Source organism: Indicator indicator, chromosome Z (assembly GCF_027791375.1).
Source record: "Indicator indicator isolate 239-I01 chromosome Z, UM_Iind_1.1, whole genome shotgun sequence".
NCBI lineage: Eukaryota > Metazoa > Chordata > Aves > Piciformes > Indicatoridae > Indicator > Indicator indicator.
The window spans coordinates 46,137,898-46,150,123 of NC_072053.1; the positions used below are offsets into that span (position 1 = coordinate 46,137,898).

Sequence of the window (12,226 nt, forward strand, 5' to 3'; positions counted from 1 at the left end):
CGTGGCTTAGATAGAAAATAACAGCAACACAAAAATGAAGAGTGCATTGATAACTGAAATTAAAAATAATGCTCTTCACAGCATTGCCTTCACACTAAAATCAATGAAAACAGTCAAGGCAGTATTAGCAACTGCAAGCATTCTTCTGAATACATTGAGCCTAAATAAATATTAAAGTCATACCTGGAGTCTTGAAATTTCTCAGCTGTGATGGCGTGTCACAGATTTCTAAGATCCAGTCACCTGCTGCTTTTTCACTCCAGCAGTGAGTAGTCATGAATTCCCAGTTTTTAAATCCTTCCATGGAATGGTCAAACAGCCTAAGACAAACCATGATATTATTTTAAGTGAATCATTTTTATTGGGTATCTATGCCTCTAAGTTTGAGAATTCTTGAATCATATTCTGATTAGCCAGTTCATTCACCTGTGCCTTTACATAAAATTATTTATGAAGGTTTTCCCACACATATTTTAATACATTAAACAGTTTCTTGTTGCTTTGATGGAAGAGCCTCTTCACAGGCCATCAGTTGTCGTAATGTGAAAGAGAATGGAAAAAGAATCTTTGCAAAAATAACCTCAAACTTGAAATTGCTAATACTGTTTAATAAGATTCATGTGTCTTGGGAGAAGACACGTGTAAATACAAAGAACTTGGAAGCTGGAAAATTTCTGTGACATTTATTTTTTGCCTTAGATTGAAATATTTTAAAAGGGTGAAATACTTAAAAGGGGTTTAAAAACAATAAATAGTATTAAGTGACCGAGACAGTATTAGCAATTCAATATATGTGGCTTCTTGTGAGGAAATAAAATGTAACTTGAGACACTGGTCTCAATCCTCAAATGATGAAGGTATCACTCCCTTCAAAAACTTGATAGAATTGAGTCTGGGTAAAATGTAGAGACTGATGGCATCTGATGGTTTCATCTAACTAGCAACAATACCATAATTTAATTACCTAGGTCATGGGTCAAGAGGCTGGAGCTTAGGCCTGGATTGTGATAACTTCTAGTATGGGGACCCAGTTCAGAGGTGGCAATTTGATGCTGACTGCATGGGGAAAGGGGAAGAAGGACTGACCAAAGATTTTATTGCCTAAACCTGGAATTTATTAATGAGATTTTGGAAAGACATAAGAGAATTTACACTTTTAATCAGTGCTTATATTGTCTTGCTTAGTACCCCAAAGCTATTGATTGTAGGTGCAGTCCAATTAAGACTGTTACCTCCAATAAAACAACACAGCTCAACACACACACACATATATATATGTATGTATATCTATCACTCTTTTAGTTTGGTCTTTATGTGTAGAAATTCCACTGGTAATAGGTATGCTTAAATATTTTTCGTAGAATGAGATCTCTACAGTAGAAAATCCAATAGATTAAAATGCCTCTCCCAACAAATCTTATATTAGACTACAGAATTATTACTGTATTTGGTATCACTTGATTTCTTACTGTTATTTTCTAAGTTAATGCCAAGCTTTATTCTCAAGAGGTTGTGACGTTCAGCAAAAATTGGAAAGTGGGATACTTTTGTAGCTATGTGAGTACGTGTCAATTTCTGTTAGAAACTGCCACACCATACTTCTTGCTGAAAACTCTGGTCAGTCAGAGTCATGGGGTCAAGCACTGTATATCCACACTTACTGCAACAGGACCTGTATTGACCTGCATCAACCTGCACACTTGGTGCTCTTTACAGGACTCATCCCAAAGCCAATTTTCTCTCACGTTATGTTGTGTTGTGTGTGGCTTTTGATTTACCTATTAAATTGTCCTTATCTTGACCTGTGAGTTTTCTCACTTCTATCCTTCTGATTGTCACCCCTACCACAACAGCGGGGAGGGAGCGAGCAGTTGGGTGGTGCTTAGTTGCCAGCTGGGGTTAAAACATGAAAATAAGTAATGCATTACTTCCCAAACATCCTGTCAATCTATCAAAGCAGCACTACTCCTCTTTGTTGTTGTGGAAACTGAATTATATAGTATTTTCTAAGTACTGTGCAATTATACTGTACGTTCTGCATTCACTGGGCTTCCATTCGCAAACACAGAAACAAAAGTTGCTGCTTGTTTTTACTGTAATTAGTCCAATATATCCCATAGTAGTTTTTGTTTAAGGATTTCAAGTTTCCAAACTTAAACTGCTGTCAGATCTGCACTTTAATATTGTAGTATTTTTGTAAGGAATTTTGGGAGGAAGAGGCAAAAATCCCTTATGACTATCATAGGTATATAAAACCACCTTTATGTAAAAAGTGCTACAAGCTGCAATTACAAGCTTTCATATCCCCACCCACAAAAATGGGGAAAATCTTTCACAGAAAATTGACTAGTTTTTAGAAAGAATGCTTATTGGAGAAATATTTGAATTTGTACAAAGTTTTAAATTGGAGACTCCTAATGTACGAACTGTGTTTCTACAAGAAATTCTACCACAAAGTCAGAAAGCTACAGACAAAACAAAAGAACAGATGTAGTCCCTGAGGAACTGCAGACTGATCAAACTGACTTAACCAAAGCTTCAGTGAGACCCTTGCATATCTTCACTGAAGCAGTCAGAAAAAAAAGAAACAGTCAGGGAGCATGCAGGCACTTCAACAGCTTTCTCACCCACGTGTCAGGGAATATCACTTAACACTTCCGAAAATTCACTTAAAGCCATATTTAAAATGTATCCATTTTAGTTCTCGTTAACACAGTTAGCTTTACAAAACAACAGTGATGTCAGACCTGTCATGTGTGGAGAACAGTAGCATGAACAATAGGATACAGTACCTGCCACTGAACAGTACTGCTGGAGTGAATAGTACAGCAATCACCCTTAAACATGGAGAGCTTGTTCCCAGGGACTACATGTACCTGTCTGAAATGTTCCATCATGACCTAAAGACACTGGTCATGAACTTATGGTATGTAAGCTCCACACACCACACTGCTCAGTCAGCTGCATGGCTGATACCTAAACCTGTCTTAAATGATGTCTATGCTTGCCTGTTGAACTAAACCTTCATAAACCTCACTCTGAACAGGAAGGAATCCTAATGCAAGAGCATGAATTAACCTGATGCCATATATACAGAGTTTCCCAACCCTATGTTAAGTTTGAAAAGGAACCTGATTAGTGTAATGGCAGTAAAGGACACTGACCAGCCATCATAATCCAGTTTGTTCCAAGTGAAACTAAATGTTGTAAGCGTTATACTAAGACTGAAGTGGGGATGGTTTTCATAAGGCTGGGAAAAGACTAATTCATTCTCATAATAGTAGCTGGGGCAAATCTATCTGCAGGAAGTAGAAATCCTGGGCATTCTAGCTCAGTCTATCTTAAACAGTTCCTCTCTTTTCTATTTGGTTCAATACAAATCTCAGAAGCTGAGACATTTAGCTGGATCTTAAATTTGTCCATAGCCACTTGTCTCCACTCCCATTTTGACTATGGAAAATTAGGCCAAAGTTTTAATTACAGGTTTTAATCTTCCCCTAAAATCGAAGCTGATGTGCTGAATTCTAAAATCCTACTCTGCAGATTCCTGATTAATTCTTTACTAGCCCCAGTCATCAAAGAAAGGCTGATGTCAAGCTAATTCTCAGATATACTGCATTTCATTTTTTCACATTTTTCTTTGAGATCATTTCAGGGTCAGTTATAGAGTTACACGGAGGATAGCATTACATGCATTCATTTACTATTTTGCTCACAGACCTTGTTTGTCTTTTCTGCAGAGCTGAGGAAATCAACAGTATTTTTTTATGGTCTTTGACACAAAAAGGTTTACTTTTTAAAAAAATTACATCAAGTCTGTACTAACCCTGGAGGCCCCCACCCTATCTACAACCGATACTGTCAGGGTATTAAATCTGAAGATTTTTAGAGGTACATTGCAATTGCAGTTCAAAGAATCATAGAAGGGTTGGTAGAAGGGTAGTGGGATGTCTATTCACCACCTCCCCACCCAAGAGAAACAAAGAAAAAAGAGGAAATTAAGATAAATAAGATACAGATAATTTGAATAAAATAAAATATAGTATGTATGAATTGGGAGAACTAGTTTTCTGGGAACTGCTTCATCCTGTAGAAACAGCACAAGCAGAGGACTATTGTTTGCACGTCCTGGAGTCAATAACACCACCACAGTCCTTTCCGGTTACTGTAGCAGTAAGACTCAGGGTGAAGCTGGCCCTATTCTTCAAATCACATTTGGATACATAAAACATTAGTTTTATTATTAGAGTATGATGTGAAAACTGCAATAAAGACGTAAGACAAACTGGTCTAGAAATCAAAACATGCTCCCGTAACAAAAAGGTTTCCTCTGCTTCTATCATCAAGAGTTTTCATGAAGCAAACTGGCACGATTAGAGGAGAATACCTTGGTTTCGATCTAAGAGTTTCCTGCAGAGGAGAGTATTATTAAAATTTACTGATTATCTCAGGTTTCATGATAGGAAAAAGATGGTCATGAAAATACTTCTCTTTGTTACTGAACAGAGCTATTATTAATGTCAGTGCCACAGAAGTTAGTGGCCTGGAAACTTGCCACCACGTGGTTAAAAAATTTCAGTTACGCAGTTCAAATGGCAGCAGCTGCTTTAAATTTAAAAGGCAAGAATTAACCAAACAAGGACTTCAGTGGGAGACAAATGAGCCCTCAGCTTGCTTCTTCTACCCTCTTTGTACTTAGCTTCTCCTCTGTAGCCCCCCTGTACAGAATGTTTGTTAGAATGGACCTTGGTACATCTCAAAAACACTCATAAACCCGTGATGCCAAATCCAATGGCCAATTGTTTTTTAAAATGGGATACCGTTCCCCTGTGGACTTAACTGTAGCCTCGTCCTAACACCAGACAGAACTTTCCAAGTCTGTATTTTCCTCTGCTGCAGTATAACCAATGTAATCAAGTTTAGTACTTTCCAAACAACAAAGCAGATGTTCCCTGTAATGCAGTTTTTGAAGAATGCACATGAGGATCAAGCCAGTGACAGTGTAATCCACCAAATGCCTGCAAAGGAATCCACATCGCCTCTGACTAAAAAGTTTTCTTACTGAAGTCATTTTAGGGGATGCCAACATTAAGGATAAAATATGCAGAAAAAAGGCCAGATACTGCCTTACAGACCTGCTTGTCAATGTACCAGAAACTACAAAATGACTCTTCTTTCAGAATTGGTGAAGAAGAAGTGCACATGTGTAAAGTATACCTTTTGCACTTTAAGACATTTTACCAGCACACTGATTCAAATGAAACCCAGACGAGTAATGGTAAAACAATGAGGTCTTCCCTGGGCTCAGTCAAAACAGCTGGTATTGCTGTTGTTAATCATGTATGTGTGCATTAGTCTTGTATGTCTGACAAAAGCATCTCAATCAGGTAGTAGCAACATACAGCAGCCTCTGGGACCTCTGTCAATGGAAAACAAGCAAAGAAACAAACAAACAACACCCCAGACCACTTGCTTTCAATGCACCCCTGCATGCTGCTTGTACTAGAATGCATTTATCCTGATGCAATCATTAAATATACCTTAAACATCAAATGCCTCACTAACATCAAATTTTCATATTAGTGAATAAAAACACTCCCACTCTGAGTTTTATGTTATAATGTGATGCTAGAACATATACGCTCAACCATAGTGATATCCTACTAACTGCAAGACCACTGAACTGTAAGATTTTATTCCAGCAAGACAAAACACCTAAACATCATTTTGCAAAATACTGTACTCGTATCAGTTGCATTGCCCTAAGGAAGGGCTTGTGAAGCCTCTAGTCCTTTCAGTCCTAGAGCATGCAAAAAAAATTTTTTCCTTAACATTAGTAGCCCAGAGTTGTTTGATTCAGCCAAAAATGACTGACAAGTCTCTGAAGTTTGTATAGGAAGGGACTTTCTGGTATGACTGTATGCTCTGTCATGAATAATTTGGTTTTTGCAAAGTGGCAAAACATTAAAATGCCTTTCAGGTTTCTTTGTTTTCTGGTTAGTCTTCTGATAATATAGGATAAGAAACAGTTTATTTTAATATACATATGTATGTTCTCTCCTTTCATCACAGGTAGAGAATATAATTACTTTCAAAGTTGCAGGGGTTACAAAGAGACTGATTGAATTAAACTTTGTACCTATTCCACATACCAGTCATCACCAGAGGTGAACTGTGAATACTTGAATGCCTTCATCTCCCACTTGCTGTGAGTCAGCTGCAAGATGTGAAAGCCTAGTGCTAAAAATCAGCTGTGTTAAGACCACTGGGTTTACACGAAATTGTTTTGTTTGGATACCTAGTGGTTAGCAGAGAGGAAATTCTTTGTTCAGTGCAGCAAGGAGATACATAAGTTGTGTGTCACAACATTTGTAATGAAAAACAGGAGGTATTCAAAATTCCAGGACAAAATTTTCTCCATTTGATGAATTAATGTCTGCATCTTGAAGAGTGTTTTCTGTTAAATTAAATCATTTTCTGGCTGGTGGAATGTGGCTGTAGAGGCAACCTAGAAGGCAGGCCACTCCCAATTCATTAAAAGCCCTAAGGAGTAGAACGGAGTTTGTAAAATTTTGTGAAGATTAGAGTGTGATGGCAGAAGAGCCCTCACAACATAGGGATTCAGTCACAGCTTTTGCTGTTTTTCAGATACATAACATTAACTTCTGTGTGGGAACATGGTCTGTGTCCAGCAGAATGACAGTCATCTAAATCTGCTAGACACAAAGGAAAAAAAATCTCTATTATATTATGGTCCCATCAGGAAAAAGATTTTCTAGCCATCCATACAGGTATAGAGACATCTTTTACTGTAGCTGTAACTTAACACACTGGAAATGAGGCAGAATTTGAGAGTTTCTGGGGTTTCTTACATGTTTTAATGATCTATGGTACAAGGCAGTGTTCTTGATCACTGCTTTAGCAAGATTTATCTGGGAAGGACTGCCAATGTTTTCTTACAAGAAAACTGCTAGTAGACCAGAGAAATAGAAATATCACTGGGAAGTCTTTCAATTTGCTAAGGACAAATACTAATGATGCATCTCATCTCCAGGGACTTAAACTGCACTATTTGAGTCCAGTCTGGAGAAGAAGACACAATCTGATGCAGTGTCCCTTTTTCTCCAAGAACATAACACAGGTGACAGGATGAGAAAAAGAATTCCTCTTTCTTAGTGGTTGTTAGAGTGGCTGGACATATAAAAGCAAGTGCCTGTCATAGATCTATAGGATGAAGGAAATGTATGACTTTTAAACATTTTAATAGGCTATTTACAAATGGACCCATTAATTTCCAAGTATAACTGCAACTTCTCAGCACTGTCCTACTAGGAATGTTTCATGGCTTAAGCATAATACTTCAATATGCAAGGGGTAAAAAAGGATATGAAAACTGGTAACACCAAGAATCATAACTATATTCAAAAAGCTTAAACAATATAGCAGTAGAGAATTACTCAGAAAGGAGAAAAATTAAAAGTAGGTGCCAGTAGTATGTGGAAACACATCCATTCATCCTCTTTTTGTAACACTGAGCCTGTTACTAGTTTCTTCACTTTTCCAGTAATCTTATAATTGGTGAGGCTCATGAGACTATCAAAATTGGCTAACCTTTGTTCTGAAGATGATGCCCTGCAATAGCTTTACAGTCTACTCTTCTATTGATAAAGACAGACTTCCATCTCTGAGTTCATCTGCACTTCACCCTCCCCATCTCTCAGAAAAAATAATTAGCCTGTGTCTGCTAGTGAGCCTGCTGTATCGACCCGGACTGTTCTTTGCTCGTTTTCCAGTCTTGGCGGAGGCTCTGCATGCTGATGGGACTGTGAAGCTGCATTGTCGTAGCATACCTGTTGGCCAAGAGCTGCGACCTCGTTCCAGAAGGAGAGGTTAAGTAAATTGCCAAGTCTCCACGTCGAGGGTGTGTAATAGTGACGCGCACAACGACATGCTCCAGGTAGATCACGTGGTGGTTGGGATTATCTGAACAGCCAGTGGCTTTGTAAATTGAACGGACAACGCTGTCGGGTCGTATTGTTCTATAACACAAGCATGTAAAACAACATCAGCATTTCTTGCTTTTCCTGTAAAATAAGACAGCCACATCTTTTTTGCTCAGTAATAAATGACGGTGTTGGACAATCATTTCTCATACGTCAGCAGCCTATAACTGTTAGTTTTAACACTTACTTCTAGATGACACTTTCACCATAGGGTAATTTTTTTACTGCAGCCGATTGTATCTATCTGGCTTTCTGTTAAGCACGTACACATGCTAAAAGTGGACACTGAAAACCTTCTAATAAGAATAAGCCTTTGGGACAGAGCATTTTTGTGGATTAGTGGCCATCTGAGCACTGTTGGGATTGTCATGGAATCACAGCTGGTTGTTAAGCCCCAGGAAATGCCTGGCATAGCCTGGCATCTTTGCTTACATAATAGCAAGTATTACATGCTAACTGTACTGAACAGCATCTCAATCAGCTGGTTTAAACTGGCATGACCGCAGTCTGATGGCAGGTTCTACCAGCTATGTACCAAGTCTGTCAAGTATATTTATCAAACAATAATTTTAATGCTTTGAAAGTGTGCCTTAGGACTGAACAGAACTTGGTTCTACAGACATGCTATCCTAGAAAGCAGCAAGCAGTTTAATCTTAGCCTGTGAGCTAGAGACTCTCCTGAGATGGAGAAAAACAACATCATGCAGCATTTCAATAAAAAAAGTGTATTTGCTTGTTATATCCTGGACTGGCAAGTCTGTACTGGTCTTACAAAGGTAACTGCAGTATAGTCAACCAAATATTCTTCTTCTTTGGTGCATATCTATACCCAAATCAATCATTATCCAGCTTGGCTTTTTTTTGACTTTCAAATTCTGGGGCTTTCTTTTATCTGGGACCCTTTTTCCAAGCATTACAGAGAACAACATTTACAGGCAAATCACATGACATCTGTGAAGGTGAGAGATCCCCGGTACAGCTTTCACAATGACTCATTATACACAATGCAAGGGAGGTGTAAATTATATCAAATTTCTTTCCATAATTTTATGTCAGTAAGAGTTTTGGCAGCGGGTATTACTTGATTTGCCGATCTGTGTTCTCCACACACACATGCTGTGGAGGGACTGTTGTCCATTTTTCTGCTTCTATCACCATTGCTTCAGCATCCATCAGTCCAAATCCATAGAGATGGCTCACTGCAAGATAAGAACACAATGGTTGCAATTATAGCATAAAACCTTGTTTTTCATCACAGATCAGTTCCAGAGAGCCACATCCTAACAGGAGCTACGTCTTTTCTCCTTGTTCCTTCTTCTTCCTTGATTTTGCACAAAGCTCAAAAATCTCCTTGCCAGAAATAATAATTACTTTAAGTAGTTCTCTGCATCTATTAACTGCTTTATTACAGTAGTGGTAAACAACTTGTATTAGTAACACTGACATACCACAAGAAGCATGAACCAGAAACGCAGAACTCCAGAGAGTACAATTGCCTCTGACTGCCCTTTGACCATGTGCCTTAATTCAGCCCAATCCTTTTATATGACGTGACATTGAAAGTGTAAATGTAGCAGTGTGAGAGCTGAAATCTCCCTCTCCCACTGCTAGAGGAGGGTTATTGCCATTACTCAAATACTACACACATGCATGTATGTAAATACTGAAGGTAACCGAGACAATAAATATAAGGACCAGATTGTCTTTTTGTAACTGCTGTAAGCTCTTAACTTCCCTGAGTGTACGAATCAGGTGTTCTCCTATTCTTGCATGCAGCATGGTTACCACCGGCCAGCCAAACAGCTAGATCCAACATCTCCCTAAAGCTGTTTGCATAATGAGTGAAAAGCAATGGTATATGAAATCCAGGGCCATAAAGAAAGTGTGGCTCTCATGCAGAGTCTGTCCAGAAAGGCTCCTTCCTCTACCTCCTTTGTAGATCTGTAGATGAAGGACAGATCTGTAGAATAAGGACAGATCTGTAGATGTTGTTAGTACTGGAAAGAGCTGTGAACATTGCTGTCAACCTCTGCTACCACCTACCACACACACTGCACACACACCATTACTAATCCACACACGTAGGTTAGCATTCTGTTAATGCACATTCCTGGATGTTTCATCCTCATGTCTATCTGCCTTTCAGGCTATGGAGAGTCAACAATGGGACCCCTGCAAAAAACTCAGTGCCTAGTGATTTAATTTTAATGCCTGAATGCTTTCTACTTAAAGAAGCAGAGGGCTTTAAAGAATCATCTTTCTTAAGATTAAAAAAAAAATATTGAACTTTCAAATCCCAACACCCAGACAAAGTGCAGTACTTCCAACAAACTTCATCAACAGAAAGTCTGGCCTGACTGACTCAGTGGTCTTATACAAGGGAGTGACTACATCAGTGGACAAGGGAAGATCTATGGATGTTGTCCATCTGGAATTCTGTAAGGCCTTCGACATGGTCCCTGTCTCTAAACTGGAGAGCAATGGATTTGATGGGGGCATTGCTGGGTGGATGAATAGCTGGTTGGATGGTGACCTCCAGAGGGTAGTGGTCAATGGCTTGATGTCCAGATGGAAACTGGTGACAAGTGGTATCCCCCAGGGGTCCATACTGGGACCAGTGCTGTTTGGTATCTTTACCAATGATACAGACAATGGGATTGAGTGCACCTTCAGCAAGTTTGCCGATGACACCAAGCTGAGTGGTGCTGTTGACATGCCTGAGGGATCGGATGTCATCCTCAGGGACTTGAGAAAAGGGCCCATCTGAACCTCATGATGTTCAACAAGGCCAAATGCAAGTTCTTTCACATGGGTTGGGGCAGTTCTCAGACAGGCTGGAGGGTGAAGGGATTGAGAGCAGCCCTGTGGAGGACTTGGAGGTACTGGTAGATAAAAAGTGCAATATGAACTGACAATGAGCACTTGCAGCCCAGAAGGCTAACTACATCCTGGGCTGCATCAAAAGTGTGGCCAGCAGGCCAAAGCAGGTGATTCTGCCCCCTCTGTTCTGCTGAGACTTCAGCTGCTGTTCCGTGTCCAGCTCTGGAGCCCTCAGCACAGGAAAGGCAGGGACCTGCTGGAGTGGGTCCAGGGCCACAAGAAACATCAGAGGGCTGGAATGTGTGTCCTATGAAGAAAGGCTGACAGAGTTGGAGTTGTTGAGCCTGGAGAAGTGAAGGCTCCAAGGAGATCTTATTAAGGCCTTTCAGTACTTAAAGGGCTCCTATAAGAAAGATGAGGACAGCCTTTTAGCAAAGTCTGTTGTGATGGGACAAGGTGTAATAGTTTTAAACTAGAAAAGGGGAGATTTAGACCAGATAGAAGGAAGAATTTTTTACAATGAAGGTAGTAAAAAAAAAGGAGGTGGTAGAAGCCCCACCCCTGGAGCATTCAAGGTCAGGTTGATGGGGCTCTGAGCAACCTGATATAGTGGAAGATGTCCCTTCCAACTCAAACCAACCTACAATTCTATGACTTGTGCCAATTGTCTAACCTTCCACTTTTCTGTAAGTTAAGAGTGCTTAACTTGATGTAACTACAGGAATTTCAGCAGTCCTCACAGGCTAAACATTTTGCTTACTAAACAATCTGTGTGTTTTTGTTTGCTCTTCCAATTAAAACAGAAGTTTGCAAATGGATTTTGATGAATTAGAAGAGCTGCTAGCCATGTTGTTTCATTGTGACAAACTGGTGCTCTTGGTAAATTTCTTAATGGGCAAAGTGAAAGAGGTAAGCTTCCAGAGGGAGTAGTTAAGATCACAAATATTAATAGATCAGTTTTGCCTGCTACCGCAAAGAGTATTACCAGAAAATCTTAAAAAAAACAAGTGCTATTTTAATCAGTAATGCAACAAGTTACGGTTTGTCTTTCCAACTGCACTTTGCAGAGGGTTTGTAAATCATAATTCAGAGAATTCCATCCAAAAAACCCAATCCCTGTCAAACAAATAACAATTCAACGCATAAAAATAATCACTGCTTAAGGATTCCATCTTCCAAATATGGTAGTATCTAATATTGTCTGAAGCAGCCAGTTGAAGAGGGTTCCTCAATGGAAAATACTGCAAGGCATAATGACTCTGTAATAAATGGGTTTTCTTCCCATCTTTTTTCTATTCAGTCCCAAAAAGAAGTGCACACAGCACAGAAATGTTCTTCTGGAGAGAATTAAACACAAGCTCTTTTGTCAAGACAGGTACTTGTTTCAGAATTTAAATACAAGG

General features: G+C 39.3%; 1 protein-coding gene across 2 annotated transcripts in view; it reads right to left on the bottom strand.

Moving 5' to 3' along the window:
* Nucleotides 1–12,226, bottom strand: part of PCSK5 (proprotein convertase subtilisin/kexin type 5) — a 265,280-nt gene that overhangs the window by 90,215 nt on the left and 162,839 nt on the right. For both annotated transcript variants that reach the window (XM_054398161.1, XM_054398162.1), the window contains exons 11-13: nt 9,085–9,202; nt 7,851–8,039; nt 184–320 (exon numbers count right to left, since the gene is read on the bottom strand). In XM_054398161.1, the coding sequence (XP_054254136.1) occupies nt 184–320; nt 7,851–8,039; nt 9,085–9,202 (444 nt within the window). The remainder of the gene's footprint in view (nt 1–183; nt 321–7,850; nt 8,040–9,084; nt 9,203–12,226) is intronic.